This window comes from Perognathus longimembris, chromosome 16 (genome assembly GCF_023159225.1).
Source record: "Perognathus longimembris pacificus isolate PPM17 chromosome 16, ASM2315922v1, whole genome shotgun sequence".
NCBI classification, from domain to species: Eukaryota; Metazoa; Chordata; class Mammalia; order Rodentia; family Heteromyidae; genus Perognathus; species Perognathus longimembris.
In genome coordinates, this window is record NC_063176.1 from 5,078,094 (window position 1) to 5,102,037 (window position 23,944).

The 23,944-nt window shown below is 38.9% G+C and overlaps 1 protein-coding gene across 1 annotated transcript in view; it reads left to right on the forward strand.

Moving 5' to 3' along the window:
* The first annotated feature begins 552 nt into the window (after window positions 1-552).
* LOC125365022 (transmembrane protease serine 11D-like) overlaps window positions 553-23,944 on the forward strand; it is a 29,529-nt gene continuing 6,137 nt past the window's right edge. Inside the window, exons 1-7 of the mRNA XM_048364876.1 lie at window positions 553-659; window positions 5,710-5,831; window positions 8,832-8,950; window positions 13,337-13,404; window positions 16,924-17,081; window positions 19,946-19,984; window positions 22,171-22,348. Of these exons, the coding sequence (XP_048220833.1) occupies window positions 553-659; window positions 5,710-5,831; window positions 8,832-8,950; window positions 13,337-13,404; window positions 16,924-17,081; window positions 19,946-19,984; window positions 22,171-22,348 (791 nt within the window). The remainder of the gene's footprint in view (window positions 660-5,709; window positions 5,832-8,831; window positions 8,951-13,336; window positions 13,405-16,923; window positions 17,082-19,945; window positions 19,985-22,170; window positions 22,349-23,944) is intronic.

The following is a 23,944-nucleotide window of genomic DNA, read 5'->3' on the forward strand; positions in this document are numbered from 1 at the left end:
GAACTACTATAAGCTAGTAAAACAAGTACAGACCAAATTTTACATTTCTTTCTCTTCTCCGTATATGCCACAGTAAATTTCATTTTCCCTGGGTCTTGAATCGGAATGACCTACAATCCTTTTCTTCTCTGGTAATTGTTTAATATAATCTCATGTTTATTTCTCAAACAGAAGAATCCAATAAAAAATATTTTTATGTCAAGTAGTAATTACTATAAAGCAACTTGACATGTATTTCAATGACAATAATAAACTAGAGAAGTATGTCAATGGAATTCATAATTAGAACAAATTAGTTAATATAGATAAAGTACCAATAAGAAAAACACTTACTCATGTCCAAATGAGAAAAAGAAATGTGTTCTATCATGGCGACACTACAAGCTTAAGTTCCCAAAAGGGAAAACCCAGCCAGCCAGAGGAGCAACTGAGCTCACACTCATTGGTAGCAGGTTTGCATGAAACACTACACACTCTCCTTGTCTTAACTGTTATACACCGCATGTACACATACACACACAAACACATGAGCATTACTAGTCAGTTCTTCACATGGCTGCACAAACTGCATCAGATATTAACCAGATGTTGGCTTTCCGTACAAACAGCACATTCCCTAACGTCAACATCATTTCAACCTCGCTATCTACAGTCCTGCAGTTTGTGCAATAATGAAAAGCATGTGGCTCAAGGACATGTTGGGAGCTGAGAGGGAGCCCATGTTTCCTGCCAAGGGACCTGGAGCCCAAGGGACCTCATTTTTAAGGTCTCTTACCCCGCAAAGTGTTGTCTTTATTTTATTTCAAGCTGGGGCTTAAACTCTGGGCCGTGGGCACTGTCCCTGAGCTTCTTTGGATTAAGTCTAGCACTCTGCCACTTGCGCCGCAGCGCCACTTTCCACTTCTTCTGAGTAATCTATCGGAGCTAAGAGTCTCCTGGACTCTCCTGCCCTAGCGGGCCTCCGGTCAGCAATCTTCGATTGCAGCCTCCTAAGTAGCGAGGATCACAGCTGTGAGCCACTGGCACCGGGCTCAAAGTGTTGCCTCGCTAAAGAATTTCATAAAAATTTACTAGAACAGTAGAGACTACTTCTACGTACCAGATTTCAATAAACACATTATGTGAACTTTCATTTCAAAAACTCTCTAAACCTTTGTAAATTATTCTAAAACCCCCTTTGCAGAGTTATCTATCTATAAATGTGAATCCTGTGATGAGTGCTGTGCCAGTGATGGAATTCAAGGGTTGGAGTCCATTTGGGGAAAAAAGACACCAAGTTCCCTTTCGAACTATGCATGTATAATGATTGTAGAGCATCCATAAGATAGTCAGTGAATAATTGGAAATGATGGTGCGGACTTCAAAAAAGCACGGGCATTTTAGTAAGTATGCCGGGCACTGGTGACGCACACCTGTCATGCTATCGACTCAGGAGGCTGAGATCTGAGGAGGGTGGTTCAAAGACAGCTCAGGTAGCAAAGTCTATAAGACTCTTATCTCCAAATAACCACCAACAAAAAGCTGGAAATACACCTGTGGCTCAAGTAGTAGAGTGTTAGATTGGAGCACAAGAGCTCAGGGACAATGTCTAGGCCCTGAGTTCAAGCCTAAGACCTGCTCACATACACACACACACACACACACACACACACACACACACAAATGGTTCCACTTAGTGTTAGGTCTTCCCAGGAGGACAGCCCTCCCTGGCTTCCTCTTCATGAAAGACGGCACGTAGCCTTACCACAAATCACCTGCCCGAAACCAGTCATCATTTGACAGTCAATCACCTGATTGTGAGTCAGCAAAGGACCCCAGACTCTGAGGTCACATCGTCATCTTCTGAGATCACTTCCTGCACTGCCCTGCTCAGGCTTTCAGACAGGGAGAGGAGTCCTCAGGCACTGAGATCACCTGTGACTCTTCTGTGGTTATAAGTCCTCCCCACTTTTCCCCCTCGACCATAAGACCCACTCTGTTCCTCCCTATTTTTTTCTTCTCTTCTCTCTCTGCACACCTCCATCTTGTGCTAGCCAGCAGTTTGCTGTCCCTTTCTGCCTGAACCATGTGGCAGTCCCCTTTCACTGAACTTTGCACTTAGCGCTTGCTAAAGCAAAGAACAGGGTCCTTGAAGAATACACAACAAAAGAGGACTGTGTCTAAATCTGTATTGATATCATACCTGACATCTTACTTAAGCGGACCAAGATGGTCTAAAAGTCCTGTATATAGATACTATATGAATCTAAATTTGTAATTAGCCTGTCACTGATTCTTCCCATTTTTGCAGGTAACGGGAAATTATTGCCATTAATCTACAGTTTAATATTAGGTATCACTCTGTATCAATTACAGAAGTCTAATAACAGTTCTACATAGATACTAAAATGTACTCTCAGGTTAAAATAAGGTGAATATTCATGTTATTGGAGTCTTAGTACGTATAAGAGAAAGGCCTAGACATTCAAGAAACACTCAAAGAGGTGTCCATTCCCATTCCATCCCCTACGTGAAATGAAGAAAGACATAATCCCTATAGCTTCCTGTCCTCTGTAGCTTATGGCGTCATTTGAGGAAGTGTATGTGAAAGACATCATATTCCTTGAGTCACGCCTGTTTGGCAGACAGAGTCAGCCCTGTCACTCTTGATAATCATGAACTAGTAAGTCTCTTCACCTCACTTTCCTTATATTCAAAGCAGAATAATAACAAAGACTTTACAAGACCTTTATGAAGATTGACAATATACACAATGCATAATGCCTGACACAGAAGCTTTCAAAATAAAAGGGAGAGACAAATTCCAGAGTGCATGCAATTTTTCTAAGCCAATAAGAAAAGGGGAGAAGGAGTTGGGCAAAATTTCCCAACAGATGTTTGGTTTTGCTATTTTAATACAAGCATGGAAAAAATCCCACTGGTCAAGATTCTGCATTAGAAACAACATGTTTTCCTGTGCAGTTTCTAACTGCATTACAGAGTCAAAATTCACTGTTTACAGATACATCTTCTGTGATCGTTTACAAAGTAAATCGTGTGCAGAGCCTGGTTTTGTGTTAACATAAGCTTTATCATAAGGAACCAGGAAAGGTTTGATGTAAATTGCACTGTCAACAAGAACATAGATATTTTCTCAGATGTTTCTATGGGGTGGAACAATTGATTCTTATGTAATTATCGCTTATGAGATTAAGGTAATTTAGGCTCCACACCCTTTATTTACTGAGTCATTTCTCTCTTGGTGATTTGCAACCATTGAGTTTAAGATGTCTTCAGTGAACTGGAAACAGTTGGCTGGAGAGTCGTTCCTAGTGGGATCGCATCCAATGAAAACCATATGCTGACTCTGCCTTTCAGCTAGTACTTTGGGGGGATTTTTCACCTTCCATCTGAGTCTGTATTTTTGAGGGCTTTAAAATGCTTCACTCTACAACAGATTTTGTCTCTAGAAACAACCCTTAGTTATCCTTTAGATTAAGTAAGAATTTGTTACAGACATATTTAGCTCTTTGGGTTCTCCCTTACCTTCAACAGTGTCTCCCAACAACTCAATGGGCACTAATGTTTACTCAACTGATAAATCTCAGATACTTTTTTATAATGCCTAAAACTGGCACAACAACGACAAGAGGTAACAAAGAGCCAACTGAGACTCAATAATTAGCAGTTAGCAAAGTGCCAGTTTTCTTTTATATGTTGGACTCTAGGCCCATCAGAGGAAGTTAGTTTTTACCAGGAGAGCCAGTAAATAAATAAATAAATAAATAAATAAATAAATAAATAAATAAATAAATAAATAAATAAATTGATAATAAAAGCAAATGAAGTAAAGAGATCTGATAGTTGAAACTGCCTAATTGATTTCTTCTTTATTGTCCTTAGGATCCTTTCCTACTATATGTATTTAAATGCACTTTTATTAATGAACATGTTTGAGCAGGCTCAATATTTTTAATATATCATACATTTTATAGAGCAACCCCTTTATGTAATGTGCAGGTGAAATTTTACCACATGTCCCCCAAATGGTGCCTTTTCTAGGTCTGTAAGATGGGTAGAATTCAAACTCTGCTGTGGAATGTAAAGTCTGCAAACTACTGACTTTAAGACATTCCCATCTCAATGTAAACTGGTTCAGCCACTCTGGCAAGCAGTATGGAGATTCCTCAGAAAGCTAAATATAGAACTCCCCTATGACCCAGAAACCCCACTTTTGGGTATTTATCCAAAAAACCACAAACAAAATCACAGTAAAGCCACCAGCACAACAATGTTCATTGCAGCGCAATTTGTCATAGCGAGAATCTGGAACCAACCCAGATGCCCCTCTGTAGACGAATGGATCAGGAAAATGTGGTACATATACACAATGGAATTTTATGCCTCTATCAGAAAGAATGACATTGCCCCATTTGTAAGGAAATGGAAGGACTTGGAAAAAATTATACTAAGTGAAGTGAGCCAGACCCAAAGAAACATGGACTCTATGGTCTCCCTTATAGGGAATAATTAGCACAGGATTAGGCAGTCACAGCAGAGGATCACAAGAGCCCAATAGCTATACCCTTATGATCACATAAGATGATGCTAAGTGAAATGAACTCCATTTTATGGAAATGATTGTTATATCACAGTTGTAACTACTTTCAACATCCCATGTGTATCTGTAGTTTATACTGTTGATGATGTTCTTGTATCACCTTCTTGGATTGTACCTACACTATCTCTGTAATCTTATCTGAGTATATTGGAAACCGTGTATACTGGTATTAGAATTAGGAAATTGAGAGGGAATACCAAAATTGAGAGACAAAGGGTAAATTAAGAGAAACAACAACAAAAGCAATACTTGCAAAACTGTATGGTGTAAGCGAACTGAACACCTCAGGGGGGGAAGGGGGAGGGGGAGGGGGCATGAGAGACAAGGTAACAAACAGTACAAGAAATGTATCCAATGCCTAACGTATGAAACTGTAACCTCTCTGTACATCAGTTTTATAATAATAATAATAATAATAAAAAAAGACATTCCCATCTCACATCAGAATGTGGGCAACCCAAAATAGAAAGAATGAAAGTCAGGTTCTCTGTCTAAATGAAACTGCTTCTAAACTCTGAAAAGGCTTTTAAATGTGAAATGTGCTCACGTGTTAACACATAAGAGAAATATTTATAAGTATTATCAGTAATTGCAAATCACGTAAACATACCAGGCACTCCATGGGGCCTGAGACACCAACATAAAAGCATTTTTACATTTGAGGAATTTGCAGCCTAGTGGATCTTCTATTTAACTAGAAATATTTGCTTTGGGGTCAGGTGTGAGGGCGTGCCTGTTATCCTGGCAACTTGAGAGGCAGTGCAAAAGTGAGAGACCCTCCCACAAACAAACTAAGGCAAAGAGGACTTGGAGGTATCATTCAAGTGGCAGAGCATCTCCCTCAAAGCTCTGAGATTGATCCCCAACATTGCCACAAAACAAAAACAAAACCTAGAACTATTTGCTTTATAATGCCTAACTCCATCTTCTAACCAGTCTTGTGAGGTAGAGGGGCTTGTTCAATCCAGACTCATTCCCAGGACCACATTTCCATACCTAGATCTATGTCCAAGCTAAGGAACTATAAAGACAGAGAGATGACCACGGACGGTGAAATGGTGGATTGGTTTAGTGAAATGAGTCAACCTTACTTTTCCTCCTTTTCTCAGGCCAGCACGGGTGGTGTCAAGTTCAAGATTTCTGAATCCATTTGTTGTCGCTTTGGTCGTCATTGCCGGGGTGGCGCTTGTGGCCATGGCCATAGGTTTACTTATTCATTTTCTAGCTTTTGGTAAGTATCAATGAATATTACTTTTCAGATTAATAATTCTCGTTTCAGATTAAAAATCTGATCTCTGTTTTGTTACTACATTTATTTCTGAATATAAGGAGGTCATACTTAGAACGTTTTGTTGAATATACGTTCACATCTATGTTGTCTTTCTGTCAGCATATTATCGCTCTTTTGATAGGAAAAGCATACTTTCTAATAAGTCAAATATTGTTAGCCTGGCAAAGAGCATTGCAGAAAAATTTTAAAAAATCTTTTTTATTTCCTCTTCTTTGTATGCTAACATTTGCTTATTACTGTTTTTGTTAATATCTTGTTAATATCTTACCTTCTTCACCCAATAAACTGACAAAATCAAGAGTAAATTATTGCAAAAATAAGTTATGTTGCATAACTCAATGGATGTACCTAATTGGATGTTCCAACTGGATGTACCTAATTTGCTGTTAAGTCATGCTCATAATACTAAAAGCACATTGAATGTTGCTAAAGAGTGGTGAGAATAACCAATAGATAAATTTACAGTTGAGTAGTGAAAAGGAGTAATGCCAAACTTTGAAAAAGATTATGAACTTCATTTGTTTCTTTTTTTAATTTTTCATATTGGCAATAAATTGGAAAACATGAACAAGAAAAAACAATATAAAGATATATAACAAGGAATCAAGATAACATTTTTAGTATTACTTACTTCCTTATTTTTACTTTGGATATAATTATTGAAATCCTGTGTACACCAGATGTGAGAGTGTGAAGGGAAAAAAGAAAAAGAACATTTCAAATCTAACACCCACATGTCAGGGAGACTGTACACCGTTTGGTTCTCTGTTCTTGGTTTATCACGCTCTAGTCCCATCCATTTCCCAGAGAATGCCATTATTGAATCCTTTCTAATGACAGTGTAAAATTCCATGGTGTATAGGTACTGCATTTTTGGAATCCATTCATCTGTAGTGGGTCATCTGGGTTGTGTCCATATCTTGGCTATTATGAACAGTGCAGCAATAAAACAAAGTACACAAGATTCAAGATACCAAAACACAGGAAAAACAAAAGACGACAGCCGTGGGAGAAAAGCACCAAATAGCAAGACCCAAGCGCCCCTCAGAACCCCAAATATAAGGAAAAAAAGGTCCTCTTCTGAAAATGTCCAATTATTTTCAGATGAGTCTATATTCCCAACCTCATATATGAGCTATACATGAGCACCCCCCAGGGAAGATGGGAGGAGGGCACAGAATGAGTGGAAAGTGGGTCAAAACAATAATAATAATAATAATATAGCAGAGGGGACATCAGCTACATTGGACATTGATGAAAGTGAACTAAGCAACTCATGAGTGGGGATGGGAAGGAGCGAATGAGTGAAAGAGGAAACAGGTGTTAAAAAACAAAAGGAACGTAATGTACGTATCACCGGGAATGGAAGAAATGGCTTTATTGGTAAGGTTCACAGACTTCGTATGCTATGTAGAGTAGAATGATAATTTTCGTCATTGTAAAGGTTAAAATGTGTACTGTGAAATATAGGTAGTAATTTAAACTCAATAAGACACACACACACACACACACACACACACACACACACACACACGAGAGAAAGAACCGAATTTATAGAATGTCCCATTGTAAATGGGAATAAAAGACTGACCGTGAAAACTTTGAAAATTTCCAAGGGTACATTAAAAATACCAAGATAGGAGAAAAAAGTAACAAGGAACCAACCTCTAAACTGATCAAACGTTATGATTTTTGTCTAAATTTTACTTTTGATCACACTGTGATTGAATTACTTTGAGGTAACTATCCCTAAGATAAATCACAGAGTAGAAAAAAGTAATGACATTGAGTTTGAGATTCAATTAATTGGTTTATTCTGAATCACATTGCATTGTTCTATTTTAAATGCAAGACAGAAGCCAAGTAAACCGTGCTCCAGTTGTAGTCCATTGATCATTCCGGGGCCAAAATGACTTGTTTCCCCTCCCCCGATGAAGAGGATCCCCTTCCCCTTAGGGTTGCCAACCTCTTTCTCTAATTAGGATATTTTTATGCGTGTAAATGATCAAGTGAAAGCAGGGTCTGTAAGTTTATGTCTACATCCATGATGTTTCTGAGTTCCACACAGATGCATTTGAGGGATTCTTATTTCATTCGCCTTAGTGAAAAATAATTCACAGTGTACAATCACAATCAATATTTTATCGGTTATGTTCTAGCTTACTTGAGTAAACTGATAACACATCTAATCTGAAAGAATACCACTTAGAATAATTTTTAATTATGACTTGAATTCTTCCTTAATGATAAATGAATGCTAACGTATTACAGATATTCATCCACATGGTTGAATCAGTGAACCACAAATCTCCTTAAGGCATAATAGGAATAAAATTAGAGTGATTCTGAACAATCTGCTTCAAATAATAATATTACTCAGATTTTCACACATCTTTAACAGTCCTGGCTTTGGCTATCACTTTAAAAACTGTCATCTCAGAAATGATGTTCTGGTGAAAGTGTGTACATATGACATAGAATGCCCAATTATTGTGCCTTTCACTCAATCTGTGTCTATTATATTTGCTCTTAATATGTCTTTACTTCTTTACCCATAGAAACTATCAGTGGTTAAAATGCTGACTAAAACCTAGTCATAACTCAAAAAAAAAAAGAAAAACGGGTGGGGTAGTACATATCTACAATCTCGGCACTCAGCAGACTGACTAGGAAGGTCGAAAGTGCAGCTTGGGCTAAATGGTGAGATCTTGCCCAAAGGAAAACTAAAACAAGAACAGGGGGGGGTAGGGGGGAGGAAGAAAGGGAGAGAGAGAGTTCATTATAGTTCCATTTATATTGAGTATGAAATTCTCTTTTTATTTTCAGGAAGGCAAATCAAATTGTGTAGTATACTTTCCACAATCCTAACTATGAAAGATTCAACGACTTGGTTCTCAGTAATAAACACTAATCCTTCCTTTTCCTTTTTCTTTTTTTCAGATCGAAAAGCATGTTTTTACCGTAGCAGCTTTCAAATACTAAATGTTGAATATACTGATGAGCTAAGTTCACCAGCTACAAAGGAATATAGAATTTTGAGTGAACAAATTGAGTCTATGGTATATGAATATCTGCCTTTATTTCTATATCATTAATACAGTTATACACATAAAATTATAAGATATATTTTCAGTTGCTAGAAGCACTGTATGTTTTCCTCCTTTTTTATTGTAAAAGTGATATACAGAGGAGCTAGCGTTACATAAGTCAGGTATTGAGTATATTTCTTTTGAGCAGTGTCACCCCTTCCCTCATTTTCTCCAAGTGTTTTCCCTCCTGAACCCCTCTCCCCACCATTTCCAACACAGTACCTGGTGAATATCACTGTTGAATTAGCTCACCCTTTGTCCCACAATTCTGTGCTTCCCTTTCCCCTGCCCAAAACAGATAAACTTATATACAAGAGAAAGGGTACGGACATCAAATATGGTGACAAAAGAGGAAAAAAGGTTTAAAAAAAGCGAAAAGTAGGGGCTGGGAATGTTGCCTAGTAGCAAGAGCGCTTGCCTCCTATACATGAAGCCCTGGGTTCGATTCTCCAGCACCACATATATAGGAAATGGCCAGAAGTGGCGCTGTGGCTCAAGTGGTAGAGTGCTAGCCTTGAGCAAAAAGAAGCCAGGGACAATGCTCAGGCCCTGAGTCCAAGCCCTAGGACTGGCAAATAAATAAATAAATAAAAAGCAAAAAGTAAAACATAAAACCTCTAGTTTCCACTTCTTGAAGTTCATTTTTTATAAGCATCGTTTCATATGGTCATTTATTTGCACATAGCTATTGAGCCCTTGTGATCCTCTCCAAAGGATGTCTTCCTTTGGTCTCACTGTGTGAATGTTTATAGTTGATTTTATCGTGTTCAAGTATAATTTTTTGCCTTTTATTTTCCGTTGGGTTTAACTTCCCCCTCCTTTTGGTGTAGAAAAATATGTTTCTCTGTACTTTTTTTATTGTCAAGGTGATGTCCAGAATGGTTACAGTTACAAATTTCAGGTAATGAGTGTATTTCTTTTTGAACAGTATCTCTCCTTCCCTTGTTTTTGCCAAGATTTATTCCCCCCTCTGGAGCTTCTCCCCCACAAGTTGTATAGTTCTTTTTCAACATAGGATCTAGTGAGTATTGCTGCTACGTTAGTTTCTGTACTGTTTCTTTCCTTTTTCATTTATTTATTTTTAGTGTTGCTGGCATCTGAACTCAGGACCTTAGAACTTGCTATGCTGGTGCTCTACCACTTGAGCTACACCTCCAGCCTGTTTTGTTCCTGATTATTTTGGAGATAGAGCCTAGTAGACTTCTCTTTCCAATCTGTTCTCCGATTTTGATCCTCCAAATCTCAGCTTCCTGAGTACTTAAGATTAAAGACACAAGCCACTGATGCCTTGCTTCTTTGTACTTTTTCTGACTTGATTTGCTAGTATGTTAGTACTTATTCACATTTTCTTATGCTATGAGTGAAAATGGTTAGCAAAGTTGTGAATAAATATTCATTATATTTGTATATGACTTCAAATATGGGAAGTCTTTCTCTTTTCTTTTTGTGACCTTTCTGGTGGCTTGAACTTAGGGCCTGCGCACTGTCCCTGAGCTTTTGTGCTCAAATCTAATGCTCTACCACTTGAGCCACATCTCCACTTCCAACTTTTTGGGTGGTTAATTGGAGATGAGAATCTCATGGACTACTGAGCTGCAGCTGACTTTGAACCATAATCCTCAAATCTCAGCCTCCTGAGTAGTTAGGATTACAACTGTGAGCCACCAGTGCCCAGCTTGGGAAGTCTTTCTCCAAAATTGTCATGGATTAGATGACTGATGAATAATCAGTGGGTCATCAAGGAAATAAAGGAGGTAGATAAAAAGAACTCTAGAATGAAGTTAAAATGAAGGGTGGTGTAACATTGTCTAAAAACAAATGTAATTATTACCTTATACCTATGTAAATGTAACCCCCCTGTACATCACCTTTTCAATAAAGACAAAAATGTTTTTTAAATGGAAATATAACTTATCATGACTTTGGAAATATAACAAAAGTAGTACTAAAAAGCAGGCCTATATCTACGAATGCCTGCAGTTAAAAAAAAATCATCAGACAGATGACAAATAAATGACATAATGATGTACTACAAGCTGTTAGCAAAAAGAACAAGCCACACCCCAAATTAGTAGGCATAAAGAAATAATAAATATGAGGGAGAAAATAATAACAAGTATGAAAATAAAGTCTGATACCAAACAAGAGTGTCCACTCTTTTTGCTCTTATTCAATGTAGTGCAAAAATTCTTAGCAACAGTAACAAGATGGAGGAAGAAATAAAAGGAGAAAAGAAGAAAACTCTATTTTTGGAAGTTATGATCCTATAAAGATCACCAAAACATTCCTAGATTCCTAAGAACATACAAAGAATCAATGAAACAAAATGTTGGTTCTTTGAAAAGATAATACTGACAACCCCTCAGCTATAGTCATCAAAAGAAGGAGGGAAAAGATCAAAATTAATAAAATTACAAATGATAATGTGGACATCACAATAAATACCAATGAAAAGCTCATTACAGATTACTTTGAAAATTTATGCTGTAATATAATGGTAACTCTAGAAGAAATAGAAAATATTTCCATATGCATAAGACCTGAATAAATTGGTGTCAACTACTTACACCAGACTACAATAAGAAATGAGATTGAATTAGTAAAATAGTCTCCAGACAAACAAAACGAAATCCCAATATCAGACAGATACAATGCCAAGTTTAGGCATTTAATGTACTATGATCAAGTTTACCCCATGTCTAGTACTGTTCTTTAATTTTGCCCCCTTCCTTTTTTCCTTTTTCAGCAAGTGTAAGTTTGATTATTCTATGTATGTATACATATATAATGTATTTCTATAATATTGACCCTCAATAGCTTTTCTATATGTCAGCAACAAAGAGGCAGAGAAAGAAATATTTTTTAAATCCCACTCACAATAGCTTCAGAAACCATTTCAGCCTCTGCATTTGCTTCAGATTAGACATGAGCCACCAGCACTTGGCTTGGTTTCAAGAGTCACAAGACTAACATTTCTCTGGGGGAAAAAAAAAACTACTTTTCTAAACAACTATTTGGTATGTGATATTGGCCCACAAATTTGAATGACATCTGATAAATTGTGGTGTATTCAGTATTGATAACCTTCTTTCCTTTTGTTCACTTGCCCACCGTCTCTAGAAGCGTGGACTAAGGTCCTATCTCAATGCACTAGTCAGCATTCTAAGTTCTCCAGCTTCCTAGTTTCCTGCCCTCCACACTCACATGGGTATCACCTCATATAAGGAAATTTCCTTTCCGTTATGGAACCATACGCGTGGCCCCGTAACACAGGAGAACCGTGCCAGCCACCGAAGCACTCCTTGCTGACAGGGAATTTTATACCCCATGACAGTTATCATGGATGGGACTGAGGAATGATTCAGGGGAATAGTTACGGTTAGGTGAAGAAATTGCCAACCAGTGTGACAAGGAACCTCCAATACATAGTTATGAATCAGAAAGGACCAGCAAAAGGTTACTCTTTGCTCCTTTGCTCCCTTCTCGTCAAGTATTTCAGTACTTGAAATGGTCATTTCATTACCACTCATTTTAATCTGCTTTCCTCTAGTTACACTCATTTTAATTTTTTGCATACTATTATTTATTGGAAGGATGATCAACAGGGGGGTTACAGTAAAGTAATGAGTACTTTTTTTTTTTTTTTGCCAGTCGTGGGGCTTGAACTCAGGGCCTGAGCACTGACCCTGGCTTCTTTTTGCTCAAGACTTAGCACTCTACCACTTGAGTCACAGTGCCACTTCTGGCTATTTCTGTTCATGTGATGCTGAGGAATCGAACCCAGGGCTTCATGAAGTACGCAAGGCAAGCGCTCTAACACTAGGTCACATTCCCATTCCAGTACATTTCTTTTTAAAAACACAGTTACTCCCTCCCTCATTTTCTCCCGCTTACCACTCTCCACTCTTCTCTCCCCCAAGTTGGAAAGTTCATTTCCAACATTCCACTCATTTTGAAAGCAGCCATTGGGAATCACATTTCTTGAGTTGTGTGAGTGGACATTTCTTCTACTGACACAGCTCTTTCCCCAACTATTACTATGCAGTAACTATCACTATGGGCTATCACAGAAATTCTCATGTAGTAAAACACATGATACAATGAGAATGGCCCTCCAGTAGAGACTCATCTTGTCCACGATCATCTCCACTTGATAGATGAAGAAATTGGAACCGCTTCAAGAAATTATATAACCTGCCTAAATCAATCCCATGTTTTGTGATGAATCTGAACTGAACTCAGCTAAAAACTTATTTTCTATTCTTCACTAGTACAAGCCTCAGGTTGCAAAGTTGAAAGAAAAGAAAGGAACAACTGTACTTATAGAAATCTCTTCCCACCCCCTTCTTTCTACAGATTAGTAATATATTCAAGGAATCAAATTTAAGAAATCAGTTCATCAGAGCTCATGTTATCAAACTGAGGTGAGTGAAACTATATTAAAAGCTATGTAAGCACCAATGCAATATGACACCTTTGACTTCAGTATACAGCAATGATAATGAGTGACATGATCATGTGATTTAATATAGTATGAAATAGCATGAAAACAGTGCACCTTAAAAAAAATTAAAACCATGTCAAGCTGGCTCATGTCTGTAACCCAAGCCACTCCAGAGGCTGACATCTGAGGATGGCAGTCTGAAGCCAACCTGGGCAAGAAAGTCCTTGAGATGCTTATCTCCAAATAAACACACACACACACACACACACACACACACACACACACTCACAACTGGAAGTGGAGCTGTAGCTGAAGTGGCAGAGCACTAACCTTCAGGAAAAAAGAAACCTCAAGGACAGCACTCGGACTCTGAGTTCAAGCCCCAGAACCAGCACAAAAACAAACAACCAACAAAAAACATGCGCAAAATACCATGCACAAAATGAGGGAAGAGGTGACAATGTTCACAAAGAAACACGCTATTAACTATAAGCCCTCTGTACATCATCTGTACAATAGAAAAAAATCATGCATGATTTATTTGGCTACTAATGTAAATAACCATATATTATTTGAGTTCCTAATAGGATAAAAAATCATTGCAGGGAAAGCAGTACAGTAATAGAATCATTTTATTGTATGAAACCAGTGTGTCACTCATAATTCAGTCTTTCTAACACTGCCTAGTGGAGTTGCACAATACTCTGGCCTTGGGTGGTTTCATCCAAATTAAGATACCAGGGCCAACTCAAAAGTGGCTTTCAGGTTTCATCTGCCTTGAATGCTATAATAAAAGGATATTAGGCCAAATCCTTGACATTAGTCATGGAGTAATAATTGGAAAGAGTAGCAGCATGCATTATTTGCAGGAATTTGCCATTCTTATATTTTATATATATATATATATTTGTCCATTTTTTGATGATATAAACCTTATCAACTAAAATACTCACCTAGATTGAAGCTCCCACAAATGTCCTAATTACCCACAATGCTCAGTCTTTCAAATAATATGAAAAGCTTTTTTACCAAGACAGGGATTATATTCTTTCTCAAGTATTAACACCTCACACAAAAAATAAGCTCACAGTTCTGGTCAAAGTTCTCAAATTTATAAGACTAGGAAGGATTTATGGGAAGACTGTTTTCTAAAACACCTGTCAGTCAGTTTAATTCATTTTCCACTTAGTACTTTACTGTGATTGGCTTTGTGCTAGCTGCTAAAGCTCAGTGGTTTAAACTTTAAAAACTTGTAAGGCTGAGTGCATCTTCTTTCCTTTAGTTCACTTCCTTGTTACCCTCCATCCATGACAATACGGCATGTGATCAGGCTACAAAAGACAAACTGCTTTCATCAAGTTCAACAACACTATCCCAACCACAAAACCCAAAGAAACCATTTTAGTCCTCCTTGTAGAACTCTCAATAGTATTTCGCACATATGGCCTATCCTGGAAATATTCCTTGTTGGCTGTAGTGGCATAGACCTGTATTCCAAGCACTTAGGAGGCAAATACAAGAGAGCTGCTAGCGTGAGACCAGCCTGAGCTAAAGAGTGCATTCACCATTAGAAAGAGCAACCCATTGAGCCCTTGTTGGAAAAAAAAAAAGAAAAGAAAAGAAAGAGGAGGGAGAAAAGAAGGAGGAGAGGGAGGGAGGAAGGGAGGGAGGGAGGAAGGAAGGAAGGAAGGAAGGAAGGAAGGAAGGAAGGAAGGAAGGAAGGAAGGAAGGAAGGAAGGAAGGAAGGAAGGAAAGGAGCGAGGGAGGGAGGGAGGGAGGGAAGAAGGAAGGAAGGAAGGAAGGAAGGAAGGAAGGAAGGAAGGAAGGAAGGAAGGAAGGAAGGAAGGAAGGAAGGAAGGAAGGAAAAATGTTTCTTGATTTGTAGGACAACATACGTTTTCCTCTTCTCTAGATACTCTTTCTCGATTTCCTTGTCTTCTCTGTACATTGAATATCAGATACTGAATCTCAGTGTACGTTGTGAGCTATGCGTATGCTCCCAGTTCTCGTTTTCTCTTCTCAGGAGTTCCACTCCACTTGGGGCCAGTTGCTCGGTCCTCTTTGATCTCTAGATGTGACTATGCACAGCCGTTTGCTTGAGAGGCATCGTATGGATGTCATTGAGCTAGCTCAACTTTAACACAGTTCATAAATATTTCCCAGCTCTGTAACTTCTTTTTCTTTTACCACAATACCACCATCCTTCTGTCTTCCGGACTGTAACAGCCTCACACATAAGAGGATTTATCATGAAGATATAGCTAGAAGTACAATTGCTAGCTCTTCAGATTTGGGACTCTTTAACTTTACTAGCTATTGATAAAAATATTCTCGAAAGTGGTTATGGAAATTTACACTTCCATAGTATATGAAGACATTATTGCTCTATATCCTCACTAATATCTAATAGTTAAGCTTTGGTTTGATTCTAACCAGTTCAGTGGGTGAAAACTGTATTCTTTGTTGTTCTTCACAGGATAAAGCATAAAATCTTTGGAGTCAAGCAGCTTAAAGCCCATTTTCAAGTGTTGACTCTCAAAATCTGTGTCACTATGGGCAAGTTATTGACTTTTTGTGCCAGTTTCTTCTGAAAATAACAGTGTTTCTTTGACAGTTTTATGAATATCAAATTAATTAGCATGATATAATACCAGTTGAACACTTATATATAACTTTTAGCATTTACTCTGAATCCTTCATCACACGCTCACTTTTTCTTCTCTTTTTCTATTGTATGCTGGTCTTTTTCTCATTTGCCTCTGTACTTGCTATAGGCTCTATTCTGAGTTACAATTGTATTTTTCTTACATGCTGCATATCTGCAAGCCTTATTTATAGCATTTCATTATCAATTATAAAATGTCTTTTAAAAATCCTGTGTGCTAAAGTTTATTTTCCTATTAAAATTTGCTGTTTTAGCCAAATACATGGGTCAGCATACTAGAAAATTATCTCAAATTTCTAGCTCGCATAAATTTGGAACCTCATCACATTATACGTTTGTTTAAAGAGATGGCGATTATTTTCAGATTGCCAAGGTCTAATAGTCTTTAGAAGAACTGGTCTTTATTATAGTTAGTTATTGTATACTATGCACTCCTCCCACAAGTCATATATATATATATATATATATACATATATGTGTGTATTGATATAATCTTCATAACAACTCATTTTGCATGTGAGAACACCCAGATGCAAAAAGACTCAAGAACTTAAGTACCTCAAAAAAGTCACAGGGCTCAAAAGCTCAGGTGTCCAAGTGAACTGGGCTGTGTAATGGGCGGAGTGTGGTGTAGGTTCACTGAAATCAAATTTAGGAGATGGCCCTGTGCGCTAACGTGGCAAATGCATACCTCATTAGGTCTAAAGGTCAGGTCCTTTAGAGAATTCTTTTTTGTGTTTTTTGTTTTTTTTGAGAAATGATTGAGTGAAGAAGAAAACGCACAGAATATAGAAAGCCATCCTAACCAATTGCATACATCTGTACCATTGACAGACAGTCGGGCCGTGGGGTAACTGCAGATGTAGTCATGAAGTTCCGGTTCAGCAAACGTAACAATGGAGACTCCATGAAAGGCAGGGTTCAAGCTGTCTTACAGAAAATGCTGAATAACTCCGGAGGCCTGGAAATTAACTCCTCACCTGGAATAACAAGCAAGTATTTTAAGATTTTTTTTTTAATTTTTCAAGTGCTAGTGTATATTTTAAAGACACTATTTGTTCGCATAGGTGGATTCTTTTTGAAGTAGGAGGTGTCCACATGAGGTCACTATTTTAGCTTATTTTTGAATATTTTTTATTATCTTCAAGTAGTTGTGAAAAAAGAGTTACCATTCACTAAGGCAGTGTATGAATACAATGCCTCTTGGTCCACGTCACCCCTTTCAACATTTTCACTCATTTCTTCCACCCTTCCCCTCACTTTTCTTCATTTCGAGGTTACATATTGAATTTTTTGCCTTTTAGCAAAGCAGGTGCTTTTTGTTTGTTTTTTGTTGTTTTTGATTTTGCTATTTTGCTTTGAGTCCTGTATGTGAAAACACCAAGCAAAATGCAAGCTCTGTATGAATGTAAACCAAGTTTGTCCTTTAAGGCAATGAACCTAAGAGGTTCAGCTTTAAGATTTTTGGTTTTAGTTTTCTCCCTTTATAAAATGTTAATAATTCTTCTTTGGTTGACTTAAGAACACATAAGGAAATGGGAAATGCTTTTAAATGTAAATATGTTTTTCTTTTATTTTCAATTCACCTATAGAAACTACACTTACACATAAGGTACAATGACATTTCAATATATGTATATACCGTTAGTGATTAGAGTAAAGAATTGGAAATTGGGCATATAATATTTCTACATGTTTGAGACATTTGAAGTTCTCTGGACTAGCTCTCTTGAGATACTTATTTGTTATTTCCACCTATCATTACAGTGCCACTATGACAAGTCACTGCCCATGACAAGTCATTTCTCCTGTCCATATGTACCTCTGAACCCATTGCCCATCTTCTCTTGCCACTAGGCCATATCCCCAGCCCTGCCCATCTTCTCTTTATCCTTCGTTGTCCAACACCTTCTCAAATGCTGGTTTTTTTTTTTAATTATTCTATTCTCTACTTCTTTAAGCTCAACTTTATATCTTCCGCATTCCAGAGAGCATGGAGTATTTGTTTTTCTGTGGTGGACATATATTCACTTAACATAATGTTCTTCAGTTCTATTTTGCTGCAAGTAGAATGATATCCTAGACAGTCCTCATTAAAGGAGATAGATAATTGCCTAGGCATCATGTCTGTCTCTCTCTCTCTCTCTCTCTCTGTCTCTCTCTGTGTGTGTGTGTGTGTGTGTGTGTGTGTGTGTGTGTGTGTCCTGCTTGTAACTGGTACTGGGGCTTGAGCTCAGGGCCTCATGCTGTCATGTTCATTTGGCTCGCTTGCTCATGGATGGTGCTCTATCACTCGAACCACACCTTCTGACCAGTATTATGCTGGCTAATTGGAGATGGAGTCTTGAAAACTTTTCCGCCCAACTTTTCTGCCCACTCAGCCTGTGCAGTTAGGAGAACTGGGATTCAGGCTCCTTTGTTCAAAGAACAAAGCATGGTCAGTTCTTCATTTCCTGTTTCCCAAAGGATAAATTGGTTCACCGACTGAGGCTTACAGAGCAAATGTATCTTCGTGAAAATTTCTACCTAGGAAAAAAGTTCTATTAATTGGTTTTAGAGAGCATGAAAACCTGACAGGAGAAATCTGGATTCATTTTATAAGAAATAAGGAGATTGGTTTTTCACTTTGAAAGTTCAAGTATGAAAGGATGTCATTTGACTTAAGTGTTGGGGGGCGGGGGGGAATCCTTGTAAAGTTAAGGTAGATGAATTGAAAACGTGCAAATGTGGCCAGCAGGCACTCAGAGGTTATTATCATAGCACTGATGTGCCATCATGAAAGCAGGCCACAGTGAAAGGCAGAGGGGAGGGAAAGGCGACAGGAGCTACAGGACCTGGACACCAGGGAAGCCCGACGCAGAGGGGAAAGGGTACAGCATGTGTGGCTGCCCGTGGAGATGGATCCATTTGCTAAAGGAAGGAAACGGAACATAAGCAGCAGATTCTGGATAAAATGTAGTCGAATGGAAGGTGAGATGACTACCGGACCGACAGAGAAAAACTGTGGGGCCCGGGCCTTGAACTGGTCTACACATAGCCTCTCCACCTGACCTTGACCTGGTTTTCTTTCCCACCGAGCCCCTACCTGCGGCCTGTGTGAACCCCCTCTGGCTCTATGACACCAGCCCTATTTAGACCCACCACACTTTCTATTTGGAGTGGCCTTGTGCCGTCCTGTCTGTCTGAAATTTTCCTCCTAAGTTTTCAAAATACAGCGGAAGCATTACTTCCCCCATCTCAAATGTTTCTTCCATTTTAACTGCACTGATACACTCCGGTCACATGGTTGCTTTTTTCTCTTTTCCATGTGGTATTGGAATTTATTTGACATGATCCTGTCCGTAAAAGGTGTGTGTGTGTGTGTGTGTGTGTGTGTGTGTGTGAACGCCTCCTCCCTTTTGCTCACTGTGAAATGTGGAGCATTTAAAAGGGTATCAGCAGAGTCGATACACCTGTCAATTTACACAGGCAGCGGTAGTCTAACAAACGTACAATGGACGCATGATATTGATTATTACCATATTACCACGTATTTATCACGTGGCATCTCAGTGACTTGTGTATAGCTTGCCTTTTCCAGCTGAAATGACTGGAGAGGAAGAACATCTTTCACGTATTTGGTTAGAATGTTTAAGCACCAACAGCATGCACAATAGTAAATTGTGGGGCAAAGTGGTAACGGAGATTTCCTGGGCTCAAGACTCAGGTTGCTCCAGCTGACTGGGGTGGAGCTTCAGAAAGTACTCCTGTGGGTTCTCATTGCAGTTGTGTGAATATTCTGCTTTAAGAAATAAAGGTGAAATGAATTTCAGTTCATATTCTATTGATCTTCTCACTCTTTTTTCTCTAACAATAGCGATTACGTCCCAGGATACAGAAAATATTTTCACTCAAGGTAAGTTTTTAAGTTATTTTATAAAGATTCTTTGGCAAAGTAGAAAGAGTTCAAGTCTGGGTCTTTTGTGTTTTTTGCCAAGATAAGAAGCTATAGACTTAGGGCCTTTATTCTGAGTTCACTTACGTGTGTTGTTAAAACAAGATACTGCTCTCTCGGGAAGTGGCATTTAAGCTATTTCTCCACTTTAAAGAGATAATAGATCGAAGTAGATTGTAACGTAAAGATATAAACAAACAAATAAAATATGAAATGGAAATAGAGTCCCACCCATGTGGGTCTTAAGATTGACCTTATGGAAATATTCTTGGCAATTGTTTTACTTAATTTTATTGTCAAGGTGATGTACAGAGGGGTTACAGTTACATACATAAGGTAGTGAGTACATTTCTTGCCAAACTTGTTATCTCCTCCCTCATTTTTCTCCCATCTCCCCTCCTCCCGAATCCCCCCACCCCCAACTGTACAGTTACTTTACAACGCATTGTCTTGTACGTATTTGGGTTGCATTGGTTCACCCTTTGTCCTTTGTCTCACCATTTTGATGTTCTCCTTCCCTTCCCTAATCCAGACACATGCCTTTCCTGCCTGGGCTCTGTGGTGGTATTTCTGTAGACTTGAAAATTATGCTTGAGGATGCAAGTTAGTAGCTTTCCCTAGCCACCACAAGAGCTTGCTTTGTTTGTTAGTCATGAAGTCAGCTCGAAAGCCATGGCCTGAAGGGAAAAATCACTGTTTTCTAATGCCAACCCTTATGGTGATGACAGTATAGCAGAAATAAAATCTCTAGAAAAAACAACTTACGACTCTAACTGAAAGGACGAAGCAGTTAGTTCAGTATGCCTGGATTGCTAGTCTGTCTTAGATATTTGAGTTGTTTTGCAAGGTGATGTTATCCTTACAGCTGAAACTTCATTCTATATTTAATTCATGGTTACTTTGAATAAAACGGTGTCTAACTAATCCATTGGGGAATGTGTTTGAGGAATGCAACAGAAGAACTCGTGTTCCATGTAGGTTCTGAGTTTTTTTTATTATTATCATCTTCAAATAGTTGTAGGGGGATTCAAATTAACATGTGTATTTATGTGTGCAATGTAGATCTATCAGACTCATCCTTTTCATCATACTTTCCTGTCCATCTACCCCATCCCTGCCTATCACAAGTTTTGCAGTTCTTTTGCACATATGGACATTGAGGATTATGACTGTATTTAGCCACGATTGCTCTTGCTATTCATCTGCACTTCCTCCCTGTTACTATCCACCCTACCAAGTCAAGACATAGTTCAGCCTCCCAATATTTATTTTCTTGAATTATTCAAAGGGGTTATACTATGAAAACCCACCCCTGTGAAATGCTATACATTAGTCAGTTTGATCACATATATATGTGTGTGTACACACACATATATGTACATGTATGTGTATATGTATATGTGTGTATTATATGTGCATGTGTTTATATTTTAGGTCTAACATATACATAGCCATACATATTCTTAATGGAGTTCTGGTACTCTCCATCCAATAAATTTATTTTTTTAATATGCCAGCCAGCAATAGAAATGCTTATTGGTAGTTTACTTCTGGTGTTTTGGTTTTGTTTTCATAACAAACTAAACGAGAGGGAAAAGAATGAAAGAAATCGAGAGGATTTGAGAGATAAGCTCACCCCAGCCCATTGCAGATCCACCAACTGGGCTGCGCTAGGCTTCTGAAGACATTGAAATAAACGCAGAGTCTACAAACTGAAAACCTCAAGTTACTGGAGCACCACCCAGCTGCTCCTTTCCAGTGAGGGGCGAGGGTGCCGTCGGCTCTAGGGAGGGCAGGGCGCTGTGATACCGGAGGGTTGGAACCTCCATGATGAGCTGCTTAACTTCGTCATGACACACATGCCAGACACCTCTGGGGGTGTTGTAGAACTCGGGGGCCCCTCTATCAGCGACGTTCCTAGATGCTCTCGAGAATGAAGTCAACAGCCCCCTGCAGTGGGCACAGCTAGACTCTAAAAACATAACGTACTGATGATGCTCTCGGAAAAGCTAGCATGTCTTGGGGTGGAGGGGGGTGGGGAATACATAATAGACACATGCGAAGCGATGGAGAAACTCTGTCACCATGGCCCAGACGTGTGGCTGCATCATGACCTTCCCAACACAGTGATCCCCTTTCGTCCTTAGCCTGCGGGGCCCGTCCCGACCTGCTGACCCTGTCGGAAGAGAGGGTCATCGGAGGCACTCTGGCCGACGACGGTGACTGGCCCTGGCAAGTCAGCTTGCAGCTCAATAACGTGCACCACTGCGGAGGCGTCCTGATCAGCAACACGTGGGTGCTGACGGCGGCCCATTGTTTCAAGAGGTGAGGCTGGCCGCGGCCATCGCCCCCGCGGGGGGAACAGGTGGAATGGACGCGTGGAGAACGCCTTCACCCTCCAGACTCAGCGCTGTACATAACTGCAGCGAGCCAGGTCTAGATGCCTCAACAAGTCTTTCTTCCTACACCTGGGGGCAACAATACGTTTCTCCTTTTCACTTACGAGTGTGTTGGTAGCTCTCTATTTCACATGATAATATATCATCCTGAGACACAGTGCAATTGTACACATCTATGCATTCGTACACATGACATGCATGCACAAACCGAATTTCATACATACATCCATACCTACAAAACACATATACTCATACATACACAAATGCGCACACACACAGGTACGTGCTTATGCGTACTCACAAGTGCACACATACACATACAAAATCTTCCCGCATGCCTTTGTGTAGCCTAATGGAATTTCTCCAAGACATGTACCCAAAAGTGCACATATATTCAGATAAACATACCAAAATGTTTACATCTTCAACCGTAAAGAAAACAAACCTTTATTTCCCTCCTTCCCAAAAAACACTTGGTATTATTATCCTGTTTAATGTTCATGGGGTGTTCATATTAATACACACTGGAGCTTTCTGTTACAGTCTTTTTGTTAGAATATGTGTTATAGGTCCTATTTCTTGACTACCAGTGAGTGTATCTTTCCATATATCCAGGGCTGCTTGACTTCTGTCTCCGTGAATTTCCTGAGAAGATTAGCATCCCCGCCTGGATCTTGAGCCCTAATCAAACACAACTATCATTTGTGGTGGTTTTTCTGACCATTTGTTATTGGTTTACAGACATTTGTGTACATTCTACAAAATATTTTAGGTAGTAAACATTAGTTTCTCATTCATCTGCTAAGCTGTTGTATGGAATGCTTATTTTTGTTGTAATTAAATTTATCTACTTTTTAACCTCATGGTATGGGGTTTGAGGGTTTCTCTTTAAAGCTCAATTCCTAAGTTAAATGCTATGATTCTTACATTTCTATGTTAGTCGACTCTGTATTTCTCCTGCCTTTCTTTTTGTCTATAGAATGGAGATACACAGGTATATCACCATAAATATAGTATATACACATATAACAAGCATCAATGTTAGCATAGAGGAATCATTCATTAATTAATAAGATGCTTCTTATAAAATGACCAAGCAAAAAGAAAACAAAGGGAAGAAAGGAGAATAGAAATTAATGAGTTGATGCTGAATATAGTGGTTCACATCTATAGTCTCAACGACTTGGGGTCAGAGATTAGGAGGTCTGCAGTTTGAGACCAGTCTGGGCAAAATGTCAATGAGCCTTCATCTCAACACATAAGCTCATGTCTGTAATCCCAGCTAGACAGGAGGCATAAGCAGGATTGAGGTCAAAGTTTTATTCCTGACACTTTCTGAAAAATAGCTAAAGTGAGGGGGAAAGACAGGAAGAAAAGAAAAGAAAGGAAGATAATGGAGGGAAGGAAGGAGGGAAAGGTGAAAAAAGAGAGGGAGAGAGGGAGAGAGGGAGGGAGGAGAGAAGGAAGGAAGGAAGAAAGGAAGGAAGGAAGGAAGGACAAGTTGAATTGAAAATGGCAATTA